This window comes from Sinohyriopsis cumingii, chromosome 1, assembly GCF_028554795.1.
Source record: "Sinohyriopsis cumingii isolate HCF-2022 chromosome 1, ASM2855479v2, whole genome shotgun sequence".
Classification (NCBI taxonomy): Eukaryota; Metazoa; Mollusca; class Bivalvia; order Unionida; family Unionidae; genus Sinohyriopsis; species Sinohyriopsis cumingii.
In genome coordinates, this window is record NC_142961.1 from 128,045,473 (window position 1) to 128,069,894 (window position 24,422).

Sequence of the window (24,422 nt, forward strand, 5' to 3'; positions counted from 1 at the left end):
CAAAGAATGTTAACCAGTACCTGAAAGCAAAGGTGTCGAGAGCGTTTTGCTGACGGAACATACTCCAACTTGACAGGATTGGAATGTAAATGGCCACAATCAGTACAATTCTGAAGCTTTATCATAAACGTTTGAAATCATTTTGAGGAAAACTGAAACATTAAAATGATTGTTATCTTTGGAGATAATATTATATAAAAGACAGAAATGACCCTGTCTTGTACACGCAAATTATATATATATATATATATATATATATATATATATATATATATATATATATATATATATATATATATATATATATATATATTCATATATACAAACATATATATATATAGATATAAATACACATATATGTTTATACATAAATATACGTTTATATACACACACACACACACATATATATATATATATATATATATATATATATATATATATATATATATATATATATATATGTATATACATATGGACATATAAACGCACATATACATATAAACACCTATATACATATGCACATATATATATTAATATACATATATACATATACACCAGCATATATACATATATATACACATATATACATACACATATGCACATGTATACATATATAGATATATACAAACATACATGTATCAGTACATAATATTTGCCTAAAACACAGGATCGTGCTAGTTCACCTTTTCTTGCTCTTGTTGGTTGAGTATTTATACATCGTAAATTGTCTGATTCAATAGCATTGCAGACTAAAGTACGATGCATTATTTATACCAAATCACATGGTAATGACCTTATTGAACGAATTTCATAATTCAATATTATTTGTCTCAAATGTGTGAATCATTATCGAACGATAACGATTTTCAAATATTTTCCTTGAACTTTTATTGATGGAACAGTTAAGTCAGCCGTTGGTCTGGTCACTGTTTTTGTAATTTTTGCCAATATATGTCCACATTGACTGAGAAAACAGCACTACAACTGCTGAGTACATAATCCAGTATTCCCTGTTTTAAACTTAATTTTCCGACCGAAACTACATATACATATTACACCACAACATTGGGCACACAAAGACAGTTTAAATTTTTCGAACACATTCTTTACAACACCCATTGGACTCGGAGGAGGATAACAAGTGTTGATGGACAAGTTTTGCATTCACTATCTTTTCAAAGTCAATAACTTGTTGTTCACTTGCGTAAACATTCTCTTCTCTTCAAGTCAAGGCCTAGAAAGACCTCTAGGATGCGCATGGCCAAGTACTTGCTTAATCAGCCCTTCAATTTTGATCTCCAAAATAAAAGAAAGCAAACAAATGCGCATGTTGACCTGGCTTAACACTACGCTAGTGAAATCTGAAGGCATGTACAATCTGCTGTCCGGTTAGAAAACATTGTAAGGCGTATATCTTGTACATGAGCTCAAACTTTCTGACATGTAAACATTCTTTGAGCAGGAAATCTCGGAACTGTTTTTGCCAAGGCCTCTCAGACCTACGTGACCAATTCATATTTATAACCTGGCATGTGTAGACATATGCAATCGGACCCAAAAACGGTGGGGTGACGCGTGCTCCAACAACAAACATAGTGTGAAAACGAGAACTCTCATTTATTTGAAAGATGGGTTCCAAGTTTTACGGCAATATGCTACAACTCGCGTTGTTACTGAATCGTGAGTCATGCCATAATATGGCTAAGGATATGTGGCAGATTTGCCTCGCAGTGCTTTGCAAAATACTTCCGCCACGGTTTGTTGTATCAATCGCGACAGAGGTGCAACAGGCCAATATCATGTTGATGTCGCCAGTCGTTACAAGGGAGAACAGGCCCTTCCCTACACTATATGTTTCCAAAGTCACGGATATTTTGGCTCGCATTTGTATGCTACAAGCGCTAAACAAAATGCAGGTTGACCCTGTCCAAGTGTTTATGTTCGATGTCCTGCAAAGTTTGGTCAGGCATGTAAGACGTGGCCATGTCGTCGGCCGTTGTGAGTACACATGATGAGATATTCAACCGTCCGCTACATGCGCAACAATACTCAGAAAATGGTGCATGGTGAGAGAAAGGATGCAAAATAGAGCCTTGAGTTGGTTTGATGGATGTCTAACCCAGTTGCGGCCCTTAATTGCGTAGTAATGAGTCCCAGAGTAAGCAAACTAATTCACAATACTCGTAAAACCGCTGTTCGAGTTAAGCCTGCATTTTATATGAGTCGTCTAATCGGCTATGTAGAACAACGCCTACTGTGAAAAAACTTTGGCAAATATCTCCATGGACACCGTTGTGAAAGGCTTAAACGCTACAGTGTCCAGTTCCTAAGGCTGTCACATGACCTTAGTGCAAGTTTATGTGTGACGAGCAGTTTTACAGTTGCACTGACATACAGGTTAACAGCATTTTGCCCTTCAAATGCCTTTGGGCATTCTCCAATAACTTAAAGGAGAACAAAACTTGAAATTGCAGATAACACACATTTATGATCTTAATATCTAAAAAATATTTGATAAAACCACTTTATAAAGAAAGGAAGAGAGATGACAAGCATTCTCCCTAATACGCCATTCGCATGCAACTAATAGGGAATAACGGACGCAAAGGTTAAGATGCAAGTGCAAAGAGTGGACCAAAGAGGGGTCATTGCGCAAATGATGGTGCACTAGAATCAGACAACGTAGTGCATTCGCTATTATTAACAACCTAAGGTTGAAATGACCCAGCTTCCGCTGCAAGGAGTCCGTACAAGCTCATACCACCCATGTTGAGATTTTCCGTCATTGTTCCATCCGTCGGAGACAATGTAGATAGTGGTTAAGAGAGTCCACCACGGGAGCGTCGGTAAGTAGCGAGTTTCCTGCAAACGCGAATGTGCTTTCTGCAAAATCTGTGGCGGATGGCACTAATGTGACTGGAACCCTTGTCACAACCAAATTTACTTTTGCATGTCCTGCTACCTACAAGGTGGGATTTGCCGTTCGACGTGCTCTGACCGGTACTACCCACGACATCTACATGCTGCTTCCTCCCAGCTGCATCTTCGGCGTATGTCGAGATATCCACACCCTCTTCAGAGGTGTAAACCAAATGCTGGTGCTGGAAAGAGACTCACCCGCTCAATACCTGCACATATCCGCAATTCCCTTCGAATGGGCAATTCATGATGACGTTATTATTGTTGTTGATGCCCCAAATCACTCCCTGTACAACTAACACGCTCGAGATATAATTGACGTTAGTCAGATTCACCAAGAAACTGTACTTTGATCAACACCACAATTTCTCGCAGCTCAGGCCACTACGCGTCATGGAGATTCGTCACCAATGCAGGCAGCGAGCTTCCCAGACACGTCTTCGTCGCGTATGAGAGGGCCCAGCAGGGTAACAATGCTCAATCACAAACTCATAACAACACATCTTTAATAACGTCGGTCTGTCTTGCATCCACTTCCTGATGAACTCCAGACAATACACAGAGCGAGTACTCGAATGCTACTTCGCCGTCGCTACCCGAAATTATTATCGTCTACAAGATTCTTATGTAAGCCATGCAGAAGTGTCAAGACGTGGATACAGACACGCAAGTCTCGCTGGACGTTTCCACTATCTTGTATCCTATCTTCCACTTCGATGTCTCCCAAAATTCCGAACGTTTCAAAGACTCCCCTGCCAACATCGAAATCCGATGAATTTCGCTCTAGGAACTGATAACGTCTGTTGCTGTCTGGTCACCTCAGACCGATTCATGACTCTGGACGTATTCAATGGAAAAAATGAATATCCTTACATACACAAGCATGTCCAGATAAACGTCGCCTAATGTCAAGTCGAGATGTGTTGTGCGTGGTTCTAAAAGAAAGGCCGACATCGTCACCGGTAAAACTTAGTGTTATGGTTTTTTATGCAAAATTCATCATTGCAGACACTATGAGCTCGATATGAACGTGCATAACGAAATCGGTGTGAGGGAGACTGTAAAGTATGTGGACATCGACCATACTTCTCCATCAAGCTTTTTCCAGAGACTATCTTACATTTCGAGGCATGCTCGTGAAGACCCATCATCTCAAAGATACGATTGAAAACATACTCAAATTAAATGAATTCTTTACGATCCACCAAGTGAAGACGGGTCACCTGATTCAATCAGTAATACAATCTTTTCACTGAGACTATGACAAATGAAACGCTACTGATATTTGTAATGTAATGCTGCTAATTGTAGCGCTGCAATGGACGTTGATGACTGTGACTACGATTCATCCACTAATCTTCTTCCACTTTACTCTTTTCACAGTAGATCTCAGGTACATAATTTGATATTTCTTTGTGCACTCTATCAACTTCCTCACAAGGTTCACACATTCCTGAGACTCCTCTTCACTTAATTTAGACAAAGGACAAATCATCTCGTCACTTAAACCCAATCTATCCCCACTCGAGGGATAACTTGGAAGAGACATCTTCGCGATAATAAAAACGCATCTCTAACAGAAAAACAATGGAGTCGAGCAAGGTCCAGAACCGCTACACCCAAGTATTATAGATTTATGGGTTCACTCGACCCCTGTTTTTTCAGGTAGTGATAACATTTGTCCAGATCCCACATTTCCATATACTACTTACCTGTTTGCGTACCTTGATGATTTAATGATAACTAATGTTAAGAAAATGCGTATCTGTTATTATATGCTGAATTATATAAAGTCCATAAGATTTAACATTACCAGTGGAATTGAATAAAGATGATAGCTCAATATATATGTCGTGCATGATGAGCTCGAACGATTCTTGCGTTTATCTTAACAAAATTGTCATGTTGTGTCGAATATGATCAGACATTTCATACCCTAGATAAACGGCGCCGACAACGATTCTGACTGGTACACGTTTTACTTTGTTTCAAAATGTTTCAATCTCTAATATGTTTCCTACTGTTCGTGTTGAATAGCTTGGACAAGAACATTGCTCTCACATTTGCCATATGTTTATGCCTCATGATGTGGTGGAAATGTTATGCGTCCGATGTTCTAACATATATTCTCGAATCTTATCAGGTTGCAGTTGTGGCTGAATGATCTCCTTTTAGAACGCATTGTTCTACATTTCCTTTATCAAAGAATTTCATTATCGGCAGTACCGTGTTTACATCATCATAGCCTAACTAGAGTTCTCTAACCATCTTCTCCTTATAACTCTTTCTCGTCGTCCGCTTTAATTTGTAGATTTCTTTTACTTAGTCTGCCTGTCGATATAGTCATGATCTTTGCTATGGACCTATTTGTTTTCTTTGGAGCTCACTTTTGTTTCGTTGAATGTTTGGGTCCCGAGTTCATTATTTGTTGGTTTGCGCCTAATGGTTTTGCCAGCAATAACTTAAATTATATCTCACATTTCCTCACCTCAAACAGCGTATCAACCTTGACGCGATTCTTAAAAATGTATTGCATTAAAAATGGAATAATTTATCACATCAGCAAACATGGTGAAACAAAGAAGAAGATGGTCTTCATATTATACTGTTAGTTTTCTCTAGTAGATATAATGTTACAATATCAGGCTGGCGTTTAAACATTTGTTATCTGCTACTGAGGAAATTAAAAAGGTTAAATTGTATGAAGCATTGGAATGGTTTATAATGTATAATATATAATTTGTGTTTAGTCCTTTAGAGGAGCTGAATTTTCAGAAGGATACTATTTCTGAATACAACTCATCTATCCTAAATATCGGTGCGAAGTGGTCTGTAAACTTTGCCGACATCTTACAAATATGCCGTGCGTTGCAGTCCATATAGCTTTTGATAACAGATGTTTAATAAAGGTGGTACACCTCAATGAAATAACTGACACAGAAATATATGAAATGAAGTAACGCCCTTCCTCATATATCGCACCACGCCCATCAAACCAATCTGTTTGGGAAATCGACGTTTGATTCAAGTTTTGTATGGTTGTAATCAAGGTGTCGGTAGTATCCAATAACGTTTGCTAATATGAGCATTTAACATATTACGATAATATTGTTCTGCACATTTTATCCTGGAAAGTGAAAATAAAACCAACAAGCAATCGTCTCTAATGTAGGGACAATATATATATATATATATATATATATATATATATATATATATATATATATATATATATATATATATAATGATGAAGGGTTATTTAGTCCACATTATATAAGTTCAGACAGTACAATCGATGCAATTCTGCTTCTAAGATATATCTAACTTCTTACATTTTGTAACCCCACAATTCAATTTGTTTTAGCTATCCATAGTTAAATATATTAAAAAACAACACAAGTAGTGAATGGGAATAATATATGGTCTATGGGAATTTGGTGTAACGATAGTGGGTCTATGGGAATTTAACATCGATGTAACTGGATAGGGCCTATGTCAACAATGATGCAAGTCTCTGGCCTCAACCGTGCGGAACAGTTAGTAACAGTGTTGCAAATGGCTGACCTGAATATGGGCTACTATAGGTAGGGACAAATAAGGGATTGTACCTAAATAGCGACAAGGGAAATTGAACATGGCGACGAGGGATTTGATCTGTATAACGACAAGGGTATTGGACAGACATACATATACAAACCAACAAACAAACAAATACAAACATGGGGCAAATAGAGAAGATATATCTTTACTAGACATACGAGTGGCCATGAAAAATGCCTTTGGGATTTTTATAATTTCTCTCTTTCCTTCTTCTTCTCCACCAGCACCTCATTTTATCTAAGATATTTTCTTCTTCTTCTCTTTCTCACCTTTCTTCTCCACTTTCTCATCTATTGTCTATTCTCGTTTTCATCTTTTTTAACTCATTTCTTGTTGTGAACTTTAATCTGAATCTTTTTTTTTTCTTGTCCTGTGTTTCCTCTTTCTTCTGTTTTATCATTTCCCATAATCGTTATTATGCTTTCCTCAAATTATTGATCTCCATCTTGCCTTTATGGGCCTGATAACATACGTTGTGAAACCTTACTAACATCTCTTCTACAATCTCTAAATCATCCATCACCTCTTACAATTGTTGTATTTTGTCTATGTGATAGCTTGCCTTTTTGGATGATTCGGTGTTGCTTGGCGCGATTGCCGAACGCTACATTTGATATACCTCAAACATGGACGTGAAATGAAACATCTCGTCTCACCAACTACATCCACCACATACCTATAAAGTACAAGAGATAATAGTGCCTGCTAAAAGAAACTGTTGTTTAATATGTAAAATCCAGCACACTATTACCAAAAAATAGTTATTATATTCTTCATACCGCACAGTGGAGAAGGGAAGTTTATTTTCACAAAATTTCGTACTCAAACCATTATTTACAATCACCAGTCCTTCCAAACACACACACACACACACACAAATACACACACTATCACATCAGCAAGGTATGTATTTATAGTCACACTGCTTCACTTTCACACAAAACAAACACTCATTAGTGCAAGTATATTGATTATGTTTAGGTAACGGAAGACACACACATAAACACACACGCACACTACGAACAAACACTATTTTTGTTGCAAATTGATCAGTCCCTGTCTTCTAGAGATCTGTTTAGACCTGAGAAAGGATGTTTTGTGAGCTCCAGATACACCTGGCAATTATTGAATATCCCAGATCGGGCACCACACACGCAAGGTCGGCTCCAATCCTGCTCCCAATTTACCCTAGCCGTTTGGGAGTGCGTAGGCTGCTTCAGTGGCGATCATCATCCAAATTTTCTCTTTGAGGGATTCAGAAAACTCTTTTCCTGCTCCTTCTTGGCTGTACCTGTGGATGTTGGGGTTGATTTGGTTTCCTACCTTGCCGATGCCTCTCCAGCTCTTTGTCCAAATTCGAAATATGATATACGGCGGGTCTCGGTGTTGGTAGTGTTCGTGGTACTTGGCGTTGCTCAGGTGTCCTCACCATGGGCTTGACTTCACAGCTCTGTCTTATCATCAGGTGAGGCAGGATCCTTTCTTTCTTCTCCTCTTCTTTATTTTTCTTCTCCTCTCCTCTTCCATCTTAACGCCTCTTGAATCGAATCAAAAGGCCACCTCAACCGGGAGGTGACAGGCATACACCAAGTGCATCTGTATATCTAACAATTTTGAAATCCTACTGATGTTCTTTGATCTAGATCAGTCAATGATGGGTAACCAGACTGACAAACGCTCTGCTTTATATACCTGACGCACGGAAGTGAAGGAAACGACCACCTTACACAAAAACTAACAATACCCACACCACTAGAAACACATGTACAGTGTATACCTGAAAAAAACACTCACTTCCACTTTTTTATATAAACGCACTCTACTACAGCAAATACTCACAACCCTAAAACAAACACGCGCTATCTTACAAGTCAGGGAAACAAAGTGTTTATAGACGCACTTATCTCTCTTGACCACCAAAACCACTAACAGACCAGCATACAAATACACCATTTCGGCAATAGAGAAGTATCTCTTTTCTAGAGTTCTGGGGTAGCCCTGAAAAGGGCTGTTTTGTTTAGTTTTTGGTGTTGTCAATCTCTTATCTTCTAAGAATAAGCCACTCCCCCCTGTCGCTGCTGGTTTTCCAACAGGATACGGTTAGCTTTGCGGAAAGAAAAGGTGAATTCCTTGGGGTTCACACGACAGTCCACAGATCCTCTCTCTGGTTCTGTTGTTGTTGTTGTTGTTGTTGTTCTTGTTCTTGCTGTTATTGCTCTCTCTCTCTCTCTCTCCCTCTCTGCTGTTATTTCTTCTGCATATATCTCTCTAGCCACATCTCCCTTTGTTGCTTCACTTCTTTTCTTAAGACCTCTTCTATTAGGTCTTGTGTCAATTTAAGCATCCTGACGTTCTCTATTTCGTCCAGTTTTCGCATCAGGTTTTGCCTGACACGATGTGAATTGACGTGTGCTTCGTTCAGCTTGGCCACTTTGGAAGACATGTTTATCTGTTGACGGGTCAACAATGGATGGCCAGACTGGAGACCGCCCCTTTTATATTTCTCAATTGCGGACGCAATAGAAAATATACCTGCAGTTTGTTTGGTATGAACGCTATAGCTATGAGAAGCGAAGAGCATATATATTTACACACTATTAAGTTTTCAAAACAAATTTTTTTCATAACGCAATATTTTAATTCAACCAGCAAACAATCAACAAACAAATAACAATCAATATAACATCAACATTTGTAGTCATCAACTTATTGGCATGATTGACAACGTCGTGAAGTCAAATTATATTTCCCATTATTGAGGTCATGGGGGGGGTGGCTTTGTTGCACACTACGTTTTCAAGCTAAAAACAAGGGATATCGATAATGGTCACAAAGCCATATATATGCATATCTTATCTTCGTTTCTTGAAGACCCGCAAGCAAAATGAGTCACTAAATGTTCTAATCGATATCAAAGACTGCGTTGATAAAAAAAAAAAAAATATTGTAGACACAACATGGAATTTGTGCCGTGTAACTCATATTATAGATAGAATTGTGTCGTCGTGGCATTTCTTCTCATACAGTCGATGATGTCCTCTTTCGAAGGAGGTAATATATACGAATCCAAATACTCAACACGGACATCGTGGGGAAAGCAGACGTCTACCCATTTGGTTCCTGGGAGATGACTGTCGTCGGTGTTGATGACATAAGCTTGATGGTCTTTAAATTTGAGATGAGGAGGTTCAACTTTAACGCACACCACGGGATTCCAATAAGTGGTTTACGAACTGTTTTTCTTATTCCACAGGTATTGATAAGTTATCAATTCAATCCTGACTTTTCGCTTGAAAATCTATGTGGAGTAAACAGCTCTTAGCAGCGATTATATGCGGTGGATCGTCAGAGAAGTAAATGAAGGGTATGAAAAGTAGCGCAAGTCTTTATATCACTGATGCAACACTGCTGCTTCCGATGCAAAACCACAACCTTCATCCAGATACTCGTGCAATTTTGCTTCTTGACTCATCATCATGCATTATTAGTGTTAAATTTGACTGGAATAATCGATTTGACATCCAGAGCATGGTTTGTGTGTCAACAGTGGAATATATTCCGTAGATGTTTAGCAAAAGAGGACACTAAATATTCTTAGTCTGGCCATCGTGACATCACCTTACTCTCTTCTTCGCTGTCTTTATGGGGGGAGGGTGCTGCGTAAAAAAAATCCTCTGTCCCCATTTCCAAAGCATCTCCACCGTTCGAAGAGAGATAAGAGGCATCCATATCTTCTAATAGTCTAGAATTACTTCTCTCAGACGGTTGACTTTTAGAGTATTTGTCGAATTCGGTATACTTCTTTGATTATGGGAAGTTGGTGCTGGAGACATTGTCCTCCGACCGAAATAATTAGCCAATTACTATGGGCAAACGTCAAGGAGTGAAGTGTGGGTGAGTTCCCATGACGCCATGGTTTACTTCTGGTGAATTTATGTCATAGCCACATGGATGTCCTTATCACTCAGTAGTCCATATTACAATCTAATTGAGTAAATTGATTGTGTGAGTCCATGTGCAGTATTTATGATTGGGGACTGGTAAATTATACAAAAGAATAAATGGGACGGGACTGTTCAGTTATCGGCAGGCGACGTGTATTGTTGCTATGGTGGTAAATATGGTTGAGAGTTACAGGCAAAATGTAGATTAAAGCCATGATCTGACTGGCCTAAGGTGGCGTAGAAAAATATTTCCCTGTATTAGGTGGTCGAGTTGTATAGTTGCACGGTGTGAAATACTGGCGGCACGTTACGGAATGTTAATGAGGAGAAACAATAAAGTTGTGCTGTTCACAGACAATTCAGAAAGTGCGATTTGTGGGTTATGTATTAATTAGAGTAAAATTATTAATAGTTTGGACGCGTTTGGTATTTCAGGTTTTGAACAGTAGTATTGGAGTCTTTGGGATCAGGGGAAATTTACAACTTCTTGCGGGATTCGCACCAGGGTTTGGCTGCGCTCGGTCAAGAAACCCCATTGGCCTGTTACAATCCATTAACAGACAATACAAATGCAATGCTCAAACACTATTCATATATACTTCATGAATTTTATATATCGATGTAAGAATTTAAAATGATTGTTTCGGCGTTTATATTAGGTGTTATTTAGCGTTCAGTAATCTGATATACCACAAGACTATGCAATAATAACCTTGATCTCTCGAATTGCTTTAACTCTAATTATGAAAACCCTGTCATGTAAGAATCTGAGCCACGACACTAATTTCGTAGAGGGAATACAATATCTGCTTGTCGTGGTCACATAATGACATCTGAAACAATGATAGTATCAGTTAAAATAAATGTTTATATATATATATATATATATATATATATATATATATATATATATATATATATATATATATATATAATTGACGTCAGATAGTTTTGGAATGTATTTATTCCGATGTTTCAACAAGCATATCTTCACGGTTGTTTTTACACACCCATTTTTAGACGCTAATAGTCCTGCACTCGCAGACTCACAATAATGAAATTAATATTGTATATACCGTAGCACTTGCCCTGAATCAACTGTATGGTGCTTAATCAAACGTGTATTTTCTCCACAGATAAAGCAAGTGTCCACTGTTTATGTTGTTGACGATGATTTAGTATTTGATGGCACTGCAACACGGTTAATGTATTTAGTGCCAAGGGAATTGGAGTAAAGTGTCTTGCAGAATGGCACACCATAGTAGATAACCCAAGCTGATCGTATAGTAGCATTCGAACCAGCACCCTCTCGATCGCGATCCTTGCAAGCTAAACCCTTAATGGCCGCGGTTCCCAACTAGGTATGAGTTAAAGTTACTTTCATCATGTACAAAAAAAAACAAATCTCCACTGCCCGACTGACTTGTTCATCCTCTTAACTCCGGTAAGTTAACCCTATCTACACATAGGGGGATCCATCAGCCATGTCAGTGCTTTGTCCTAGCGACATCTATTGGATTTAATGAGTTGCCTCCCTTATCATGCAATGCTAACAAAGCAACAGTGTGCAACAGCGGTGCATTGCAAATAGGGTAAAATGGTGGAGTCTTCTGACTTCAAAACGACCATTTGTAAGTTTAACATCGACAATATGGCTACGTACCAGAGAGGAACTATTACATTTGCGTTTCAGTGAAAGGATGTATTTGTACAAACACTGACCGGCAGTGGAAAAATGTGTATTTATGAGTTCATTCCAGTTGTATTCTCCCCTTATCTCGATCATGCAGGAACGGTGTTTAAATTAGAACAACTTCGTTTTGACTGGATGCGGTTGCTTGCGGCCGTATTTGACGAAATTCACAGACCCCAAGCACATACTTATTTGATCGATCTGCCAAGATGTATGTACAGTTATCATATCAGAACCTGGACAAATCAATACAGGATGGATTGCACTGCATACAACATAGGTTCCCATTCCTGTGAAAAACGTGCAGGAAGCAATTATTTCAAGCACTCATACACTTATGTACATACACATTCGCGTCTTTTCCAAGGTCATAAATTCCAACCCTAAATAATACATTTGACATAATGACCAGTATAATGCAAAATTTGCTGAAACACATTCATAAAGAAATCAACTAATAAATTGAATCTCATTAACTAATATACCACGAGAAAACTATTTTAGGAAGCAAGCAATAAAGCTAATTATTATACATGAGATCCTCAGTTGTTTTACATCAGTTAGTATATAACATAATTCTCAAACGACAATATTTAATTTTAATTCAACTTACCCTTTTCTCTCCACATCTTGATCGGCTATATGATTGAAAATGTACACAGAGTAACGCCTAGTCCTCGGATATAAACAGAGCAGTCATTCGATACACACTTATCACTAACTTCCTTGTCAGTTATCAACCCACGTGGTCTGTATGATGATATGAAAATTTTTGTTGATATTAGAAACAGTCTCTATCAGAAGGCATCCTTTAGCCTGCTGATAAAATACCACTCAGAGTTATACTGTATTCAAGTTCTGAAATTTTGCAAGAGACCCATTATATACCCCCATTGAAATTCATTGATAATGTGTAGGCATTGACTTTACAATCAACTTAGTATCTGGTCGAGTGCGGTGGACAGATAAAGGTGGAGATTACGTCACCTGTACATGTAACAGCAATTCGCTTTCTCGTGGGTATCATTACTGATGAGTTTCCTCTTTTGAAGAAACTTATGATTGGATGGAAATTGTATGTTCCGTGTCATGAATTACAAACTCTGTTACTGTCATGATTCATTCTTATTACAGATGAACAGTTCAATCTTCCAAACTAGTTTCGAATTTTGCTAGAATGTGATATACTTTTTTAATAAACATATCCAGAACTGTGATTTCGATTAAGAATCGTTCTTAAGAATGTTCCTAAAAAAGAAAAATAAGCAGAAGAATCAGATGATTGAGGAATGAGACTATCACGTGGCATCTCGAAACATCTGTAGGTATCCCCAACTCCACCAAATAACCCATACTCATAATCTTGACTGTATACTAAATACTGTAATCGCTTGTTCACATTATCGTGGTATATTTATTTCATATCTATATAATCCGTCAAAGTTATTTAGGAAAAAATACAGCGATTTTTACTCATTCAACTGGAAAGTTTTTCATGTCAATTGCATGAATTTCATTCAATAGTTTTTACATTAAAGGGAAAAGTAAAAAAGACTATAACCCATTACCGCCATACTAACATATATCATCCTTTTTGATGTCCCGATCCACGTTCATTCCCAGAGTTCATAGTCATCACTTCTAATTTGCTTACTTTGTGTGTGTCTGTGTCTCTCTCGCGCGACAAGATGTCTAGTGAAAGCATTTGCTTACCTAAAGTAGTACATATTTCTGAAGGAAACGCACACATCGTACCGTCATTCTTAAAGCAGTACAAAGTCACTGAAAAGCGCCAAGTCAAAGCACAGAGCGAGGCACAGTTGTCCTGCCTTCACATTTGGCTCGTCAAAACCGAAGGCAAGGTCAACCTATGCCATGTCCCAGTGTCACTTCCCGCATTAAATTGGGTATTGTATCACGCGCTGATGATTACTATAAGGTTTGCGCCTGCTGTCACACAATACCTATCACAACAGTAGCAATATTGTGGGATATTTTAATTCATCTGGGGAATATTATGTTAACAGGTATTGATGGATATCACCTTCGGGATTATAAGCCATTTGCGCGTCAGGTTATGTTACAAGCAATGTTTAATATAGTATTTAAAATAAGATTAGCAGCAAGAGCGTCACAAAACTCTTAAGAACGTAAGCTTTGGTTTCGATCAAATTTAAAGTTCTCAGCTAGAATATGTGCTCATTCAATATATATATATATATATATATATATATATATATATATATATATATATATATATATATATGTGTGTGTGTGTGAGTGTTTGTGAGTGCACACATATATTCAGACATAAAAAACATACAAATAAACTATATAAATAGCAACAAAAACAATCACTACCTATTCACGCATCTATCCGTCAAATACATTGTTTTATATTATGCGACAAACAGTTCTGTCTTAGTAAAGGTGGCGCTCACCAGATAATATGTACTTTTGAGAGAGTGACGTATGTAAGGTGAAGTAGTTCGCATTTGAAACATGCACAGTGGAGAGAATGTTGGCATATCTCTATGCTACACTAATGTAATGTGGATGATAATTCTTTTGGATATTGTACTTTTTGGAAATTTTACATGATTTAAGTACACTGCTAACTAAAATGACTGCTCCCTTGTGTTAAAAAATCAGTCTGAATTAGTCTAAAGTGCACTATACATAGCAGCTATTAAAATAGGGAAAATGAATTTTGCCAGGCTAGACAATACCAGCTTCTGAAAGTACAATGAATGAATTACCAAATATATAAAATGTAAAAAAAGTTATCGGCTCTTTTTTATACAATTGACCTCTGAAGTTCAGGAAGTGAAAATGACCAAGTAGAGCTAGCACTTTTTAGAAAGGTGCACATTTGAAGTAAGGCCAAGCTGTATACTCTATAACCCATAGTACTCCCATCAATCATACACCAAAATAAAGGGAATTAAAGGTTCTTTGCATTATACCTAAGATATACAAGGTCTTTTTTAAATAGCCAGTAAAACCAGTGAGGAGAGCCGGGGAAATTATTTTTCTTTAAAATCCTAACCCTATGCAAAATGCGAAACTGTATAGCGCCACCAAATATGTTCTTCTCGGTTCAGTACAAAATACGTAAACAAGTGTTATTTGGATTTTTAAAAGCTTTAACATTTTTAAGTCATTTAGCTTCGATGTCTGCAGTGTATTAGTTTATAGTGATGTCAAGTACTGGGGCATCATGCCGTATATATGTAACATGATGTCTCACTCAGCTATATTAGTGACACCAGAACTACCAGTCCTAAGACTAACCTCTGTATGCTGAGCCTAGCGAGGCAGCTGTTAGTACCATTTGTATAAGTATTTTGGTGTGACTCAGCCGAGGATCTAACGCACGAACTTCCGCAGCCGATGCGGACGCTCAAACCACAGAGCCTAAACGGAACGATAAACAAGTATAAATATGATACAATTTCGAACGTTCCAGTATCCTAAGCAATTTTAGCGTCTGATGAGATATACATATGCTAACTTCAATTCATAACAGTCTGTAGTTTCCCTGATTTCATACTTTGTGACCGGATATTTACATTTTATGATTTGGAGAATATTGTAGCTTGATAGGTTTCTGTCATTTAGGAGACCATTATTTGTTATTACTGTCTTCATAACCCAGGTCATCTTCGCTATCCAAGGTTCCAATTTGATAACCATTTCTACATCTTGGTTTATCGAGCTGATATTTCTGTGCTTCGGGTCTGTAAATTTCATTGGATGTGGCGGCAAGCTTAGTTTGTTCAAATTTGAACACTGTTCCTACATGATCAAGAGAAGTGGAGCATACGGCTTAAATGGACTGTAAAAGTAAGCAATTTTCGTGCCGGTCCGACTTTGCACAAATACTTTTCACTCAAATACACATGTAATGATTTCCCTCTGGTACATAGTCATACATTCGATTTTATTCTACCAAGGTATCCTTTTGAGGTCAGTTACCCTACCATTTTGGGCCATGTACAGATCACCACACTATTTGTTAGTTGCTTTACATACTAAGTCAGACAACTCCTCAAATCCAATATATATCTCTAGGACAAAGCACCAATATACATGTTTGGTCCCCCGAAGGGAAGATAGGGTTATCATATCATAACCTAGGCTAGCAAAGGTAAACCCATGTGAGCTTGTTTGCTCTTATAGTCGATATTTAAACGATTCTTGACCTGGGGTGATGTTCAAGATCGATACCTCGTATTAATGTATACTAGGCTGTCGATTGCAAATGCGGTCTGTTGATAATACAAATGGAAATAATGGAGTTCCTGAATGTTCGGTGAAGAAAATGCGCATGGTTGTAACAACAAAAATGTCAGTAAGGAGAACACTCGCAAGAATTTCGTTGGCTTACTGGGATCAAACAGATTGGCAGAATGTGATATATTAACTTGCTGACATACCCAAAAAAATAATCAAACCGCATACACCATATAAAGTGTAGCAATTGAAGGATATATATATATATATATATATATATATATATATATATATATATATATATATATATATATATATATATGTGTGTGTGTGTGTGTGTGTGTGTGTGTGTGTGTGATACAGAACTACGTATTCTAGCAGGATATTTATGCAATATATGCATAGCTTTCATCCATATATTTAACACGCATCAAACTGCTTATTTCTGGTAATTGCTAAAACGGTGCATGCCATGGTCAGGTGCTCAGATTAAAACCTTATTATTAGTAATGATAAGTTATTGAATATTTATGTATTTCCGTTTTGTATGTATTTGTATGTATGTATGTATGTATGTATGTATGTATGTATGTATGTATGTATGTATGTATGTATGTGTGATTTAAGTGAATTCTATTTTGAACACGCGACATCAATCCTAAATATTTGTATGCATACATTAACAGGATTTCTTATTCACATCTGAAATTTGAGCTAAAATAGCAAAGATGATGCAAAACTAGTTTGCGCATGTTATTTGGACAGACATCAGTGACCCTCTTCAACGGTCATATCAGTCTTAGCGATGTATTAAAGTAAAATGTGACAGGTTTTTTACTCACAAATTAAGTGCTCATTAGCAACATGATTAACGCTATACAAAGAAGTTTCGACAACAAATATGAGGAACTTGAGTGATGTATCATATTACTTACCATGGCCGCCCTCTGCTGAGTGTATGTTGTCAATGGATTCATCTAAGGGGGGGGGGGGAAAGAACATAATAGTACTCCTTATTTAGGTCGTCACGAAGTGTTTATCATCACACATAACTTCCTCGTCTGCATTTATTATTAGGATTTGATTTAGGAGACTGGCCTGGGTAAATTAGAAAGGAAAGAGATAAAACTTACATGCATATTGTATTAGTTCAATGTTCAGTTACCGTTCATTTTGATTTATTGTTTTCAGCACTACTTTATATATCGAGATATTTACAGCATATAATAGATCAATCTAGCTAATTCTACTGGCTCATAATATCCTACTGTGACCCAGCGAAAGATAGCACAGTAGCTAGGCATGTTGTAGCCACGTTTCCCAAATACAGACATAAACACTATTGAATACTCGATTGCCTGTGTATACATACACCAAGGTGAAGTAGATACGACGCGGAACCTATTTTTCAATTGTTTGTTGTTTTGACTCCATTAGGTCAATAAGCGCGTTTAATTCAATAAATACATTAAATGAATAATTCCTCCCATATTAAACTGAACACAATCAAAAGAGATTCCACAGACTGCTATTTAATCAGGAATGATAAATTCTAGTAAACATCGTGACAAAAGTTGGAAGGGCAAAATAATTTCCCCGAGGAAACCCTAGGTCATTAATATATATCCAAGTAAAGATCTTAAAAACTGACAACAGTCAGGTAGGCCGAAACTAAACACTCATTTATGGACAAACCTCAATCACACATTACAACATTAAATGCATACAACACTATCGTGTTCTACAAGCAAGACCATCTTTCTACAGCGCATGACGTTACTAGTTAGGTTGCTGATATATTTTCTGATTCTGCTATATATTTTTGATGCAACCAAATGCTTTAGGTATCTTTAGATTCGTCAGGGCTATTTTAGTTGTGTCAGGTGTTGTCCTGGACACAATATATAGCAAAATCAGCTCAGACTGTTTTTCACCTTCTGGAAATAATAGCTTTGGAAATAAATGACAATAATATGTAATGCAAGTGTCCTTTGCTGAATGTGGCCAAATTATTGTATTGATGTATGATTATTTACCGTGTGCAGTATTAGAGGGGCTGAATGCAAGAAACAATTTATTTGTTTTTCGCTTGCTTTAATTATTTTATTTATGGATTTCATGAGTGTCAGTGGAAGCAGGCTTATGGAACCGGGCATCCCTCAATACTAATTTAATCACATTTCTGTTGGGTAAGGTTAGAAAAAATATTGTCTATTCTAACCAAGTGGATTTGAAGAATCAACATTAAAGCCAATGCTAATCATGATAATAGCAGCACTGATGGCTTAACATTGTCGTTTATAATATAACAGCTCTTTTTAATAATCACATGCACACCTCAATTCATAACAAATGTTCTGCTTTACCTCTTTTCCTCTTTAACAATAGGGATGCGGAAGACGAAGATGCAAGCATAATTAGTCCGAAAGCTCTCGGATAAGGAAATACACAGTGAACATAAACGTCATATTCACATTATTGTGCATGTAACTTCTATTTTAAACAGATACCACCACACAGACTCAGTTCGTTGCCTACTTCATATTATCCTTGTTCGTAGATTATTACAATTGACTCGGATCACTGAATTATTTGCTATAAATTACCTAGACTCATTTATACAAACTGAACTCAGACCAGTATTTCAATGGCAGCATGATTTCTAGAGGTGAGAGTTCCATTATATTACATTGACAAAAGCTCGACCTTGTTAGACATTGCCCTGCTGTTTTTTATATTTAAGTTAATCTGCAACAACTGGGGTCATGATTAAATTTCCTGGTCAGTACAAAGACAGTTATTGACCATGGTTCATAGTTACTTTACTTGTGCTCGTCCACCACGATGTTTACGCAATCACAATGAAAGGTATCTCATATACAGAATGTCATCTGCCAAATCATTCTAATGGTAAAAATCAATCTCTGTCACAATATTTCCCGGTGAAAAACACAGTCAAACGCATACTCTAAATTTAGATATAACTGCTTGGCTCCACTCTCAACTAGAAAAATGTTCGTGTAGTCTGACGCCAGTTCCCTTTCCCACTTTGGAAAAATATCGATTAACCAGACTGACATGGAAAATAAACGTACACATTCACATTACTGCAAATTTAACTAAAGACCCTCAGCAAATAAAAAGTATAATTGATACACGAAAAACTGATTATTGCATTGAAGGCTTATAAAGAGAGTGTGTATAAAGAGTCGTCAAATTAACCAATGTTTTCAACAGTCGCTAAGTCGAAATAACCTATAATATCGTGTATGTTGTTCAACTTGATATAGCAACTTGACTGTCAGAGGTTCATAGAGTGATAATGATCACTAAGGTATGTCTATATATCGTACTAATATGGAATTATCACTTCTCCTCAAAGCAGTATCTTACAAATAATAATAACCAAGCATATGGCGTATAAAATAATGCCCATGGATATGCACCTGAGAATGCTATTTTAGTTTTGGAGCTCATAACGAGCATTTCTAGATTGCGAAAGTAACACAGAGTTTCGTAGAGCTGGTCCTTTTGTGTATGATTAACAGTAACTAACACAGAACTTTCATCTAAACGCAATGCCTATATGATATGTACACTTTATGTCGAGATCGCTTAAAGATGTAAAAAGATATTAAAAAAAAGAACACGTCACAATGTGTGTTAACATACCATGAAGTCACTGAAAAGTGAGAATCGAAGGATTTCATTTAATTGCATGTCATTTCGGAGTTAGCGATCTATGAACTATTCTCTATCGCCCACGTCAACTGCATTAAGTTGATATGTAAAGATGTGTTTGCCCATGAGAAATTCAAATATTAAATGAACATTGTAACATACCTCTAAATATCCCACGATCTTGTTTTGGATAAGATACAAATTTCTGGAATTTCTTATACGATTACAACACGACAACCATTCTGAATCCAATTTAATCCGATGTATGGGGAATAAACACATGATCACAATGTACTTCTTTTTTCGTACTTCCTTTCGGGCACTTCCTTGATGATCGGATGCACTTGACATACAAGAGTGGATCTAACCATCCCTTAAAAAGTATCACACTATTTCGATTTCTTACGAGTTTCAGTAACGGTGAATTTCAAATTATTGGATTAACATTTTATGAATGTTGCCGTGAATTACTACACTAAAGCATCGTCTCTGTCTTTGGAATTCTACATTATTATTACGGACGAAAGTTCTGTTTCCTCGACTAATGGAGCATTTCTTAAGCGTCTTGTCAAATCCTATACAGACAAAGGTAAGTAGTATATGAAAACGTCTCCGGAAACAGGACATACAAATCACATGTAATTAAATACACCAGCAGTAAAGCAGCTTTTATAATTACGGCACTACGCGCAGTGATAATGTCGCAGAATAGAAACCGAGTGGGTTTTTGGACTAAATGAATAAGACAAACACAATGTGTGAAAGATGAAAATGAATTGAGAAAGAAAAATATATGGTGTAAATATACAACGATTCTCTCACGCTCCCAACATACGATTGACCACATCACTCAACACAAACATTCACACATTGAAATAAACCAAAAATATGAATTGAATATGAAACAGATCTAAGAAAACTCATGGACTGCAGATACGTTTTCAAACAGTATTATACACAAGCGAGATTCACATAATCGCAAGTATGGACTCCCATTAAGATTTAAAATAATCTTATGATATTCAAAATGTGTTTCAAATAATGTTATAAACTGTAAGAGATTCGCATAATCTCTTGGAACACAACTAAGATTCAAAATAATCTTACGAACACAACAATGCACCCAATTCGAACAACAATTAAACCAAACGTATGATTCTAGACACCTTGTACAGTCGCACGATTCCTTGGGTTGGCCCACACTCTTATCGGCCGCTCGCTATCGACATCACGCAGCCTTAAATACTCTGTAAACTCCAGACAGCTCTAAACAACTTTAGACAGCTTCAGACAGCTTCAGACAGCTTTAGTCAGCTCTAGTCATATTCACAGTCACAATCACAATCAGCTACAATAAAACCAAACTGGTCATAATAATAGTTTCTGTAAATTCTCTAGATATATGATAATACTTTAACCTCTAATAGTTACTTGTAATTCAAAGTTCAAATCTGCGTTGTAATAAATGCATTATTGCACGATAAGACATTACAAACCGAATAAGCTTCGCATATCAAAGAAATATAAATTTAACACTTACACCTATGGCTGGAGAACAATGGAGAGCGTACACTCCTTGACCTGATCCAAAACGACCAGTGTCGGTTTAGAACTTGATCTTACTTAAATCCATTGGAAATTGAGCAAGAGTCAGGGCAAATCATATCAAGTTATTAATGTCCCTCGTCCCAAGTAATTTCCGGCGAGCTACATGTTAATACAGTCGCTTGCCTGGAAAAACACTTATTCACCCTAGATAACGTTGTAAGTATGTACAACGAAAAATAGTCAAATAGTTTTAAGGCGAAACCAAGTCATTTTTGCCTAATTCTGTGACAGATAATAAATAAAGAGATTTACTCATGCTGACTTTAACGACAAGTGTTAATCATGTCATGTGTACTTAATCATCATCTTTACATACTTCCGCAGTTATTTCTAGATTTTTGTTAACAATGTATGTATATTTCAATCAATTCAAGTTGTAACACCATCTTCAAGAATGAATCGTTTGTTTTCACTGGAAGATAATACAACTTTATTCAGCGTATTTATATATAACGGTTTTCGCCGTTAGGTACTTTATTTCTATTCCACTTTTTGATACATCAGCCTCCGACTACTGACACTTTATTTACTAAAGACACGTTATGCAATGAACTGGATTAAAGTTATGACAGATTTAGACCTTTGTATAAATACTATACACATTTATTCAAGATGCAAAATTAAAATAAATTATGTAGCAAGAACACTGATTAATCAACAATCACATACTTTCATATAATGCTGCTGACGGTGAGATCTTTGATATCAGATCTGATATTCAGACATTTTTTACTGTAAGGGTGACTTTTATTCTTGCTTGCAGTCACTGTTATGCAGGTGAAATTATCGCCAACTCTCGATATATGTGTGACTTGGCTTCTATTTAGTTTATTATTGCTTTCTGACTGTGGAAATGGGAGGATGCTATTGAGAAGATCCTCTTTATTCATATAATATATAATCTTGGGCTGAAAACGACTTAATCACTTAGAATTCCTGCAGATAATGTCAAATACAAATGGAGATAGATCAGGGAAGACAAACTATCCCGAGACTGTTCCAATACAGCAAAGAGTAGTGTCCCTTATACGGCGTCCTACCCGACGACTTATTGAAGTAGGATGCGGTATCAGGATGAAAATCATATTCGTCCGACGAACACAGATAAGCTCATCAGATCGCGAGTTTCAGTCTAAGTGTGATATTTGAAGAGAAATATATACATTCACTGATCATATATACATTTGCAGAATTGAATAGGTGTGAAATGAGGAGATAATTATTTTCATCCAATGATCACACTTGTCAAAGCATGGTATCTGAACATAAAATTGGCTCATTGAATCACCGCGCCAAATCAATATTAGCAGAATTGAGGTATGTGCGGAAAAATTCCACCCATTTATGATCATACAAGAGTAACAAAAAAGAGGTGATATGTGGTGAGAAAATGTCACAAATGATCATCCAAAATAAGATTTATTGCTGCAATGTATCCCGGCAAACACTTTTACATTTTTACGGCCGGGACATACAAATAAACCCTTTAAACGAACAGGAACTAACTGTCACATATATAAATATCTTAAACGCACAAAAAAGGATCCTACATAAAAAATAGAAGTGATGAAAGTTTTGTTTTAAAATAATACGAGAAATTGAAGTTCTACTTTAATTACTGAAATTACATCATCAGCTCTATGTATCTTAAATGTTTTACCTAGCGAGATTGTTAATGCGACAAAATATTAATTAAATAAATATTAAGTAAATTGTAAACGTAACTAAAATCTAAAATTAAAGTGGACACGCATGTCTTGCTATATCGACTCTTAAACCTGGTTGTTTCGTACTGCTGTACATACCCAATGAATTTGGGCGGCATACGCCCTGTTACCTCCTTGCTGTGCACCGGCTTCTGCATACCGATTCGAAATTTCCCGGGCCTTAAATATAGTTATGAATTTGCTGGAAAACTGTTGAAAGTTGGAAGACTGCTGGAAAATTATTGGATGTTGGAGAAGTTGGAAAATTATTGGAATATCCTAACGCATTTTAAGACTATAAATCTATACAAAAATAATTATTATTTCCAACTATATTTATTGAAGTTACCATCAGGGGAAAATACTTTACGGCATATTTATTCGAAATCCATCGCCAAATCGCAGTTTGGTAACTCATATCGCCTTCTGTACCAATATTCTATACTGGACCTATCTTGCACGTGTGCAGTGAGCTATCAACATCAATGGCAGCGACCTTCGAAGGTTACACTCAGTGACGGATCAAATGAAGCCCAGTATTTTCTATCAGGATAGGTGACATCTGTTAAAGATCATCTCTTGTAATAAAATATGATCTCCGCAACCCATCCCAATATATACAATTTCTCCTTATAGTGTTAAATTTGCAAATGCTTCGTTGGAATCGTTGGCAGGTCAGAAGTACATGTACACATCGTACGTGCCGGAATCAGCTGATAGTTCCAGCCAATATTATAATTTTAACTGTAACTAATGTTTGTAGTTATAATGCACTCAAAAACCTTTGATTTTGGATATCATTGATACATGCAGTTTGAATCACGAATTAAATGTATCCGGATAACTCGATCTATTTGAAAAACGTTTCCCATTAAGTCGCTAAAATCTCTTTGACCCTATAATATTCATAATCGTTTATTTTTTGCAGAGTCTGTTCGTAACAAAAATTATTCGATGGGTTCCCCTGAAGAGTCTTTGAGTTGTTGTCGAATCAATTTCACTGTAGCTTCACGTGATTACAGAAACACCTTAACC

General features: G+C 36.7%; 1 protein-coding gene across 7 annotated transcripts in view; it reads right to left on the reverse strand.

The window, feature by feature from the left end:
• The window catches only part of LOC149807843 (uncharacterized), a 124,578-nt gene extending 102,824 nt beyond the window's left edge, over nt 1-21,754 (reverse strand). For 2 of the 7 annotated variants that reach the window (XM_089971369.1, XM_089971356.1), the window contains exons 1-2: nt 20,236-20,354; nt 17,328-17,490 (exon numbers count right to left, since the gene is read on the reverse strand). In XM_089971369.1, coding sequence (XP_089827495.1) covers nt 17,328-17,394 — 67 coding nt within the window. In that variant the 5' untranslated portion in view covers nt 17,395-17,490; nt 20,236-20,354. Of the gene's footprint in view, nt 1-20; nt 153-12,769; nt 13,017-13,869; nt 13,983-17,327; nt 17,491-20,235; nt 20,355-21,613 lie in introns of those variants that run through there. The other 5 variants (XM_089971364.1, XM_089971367.1, XM_089971368.1 and 2 more) reach the window with 5 other exon arrangements.
• Between the last annotated feature and the right edge of the window lie 2,668 nt (nt 21,755-24,422).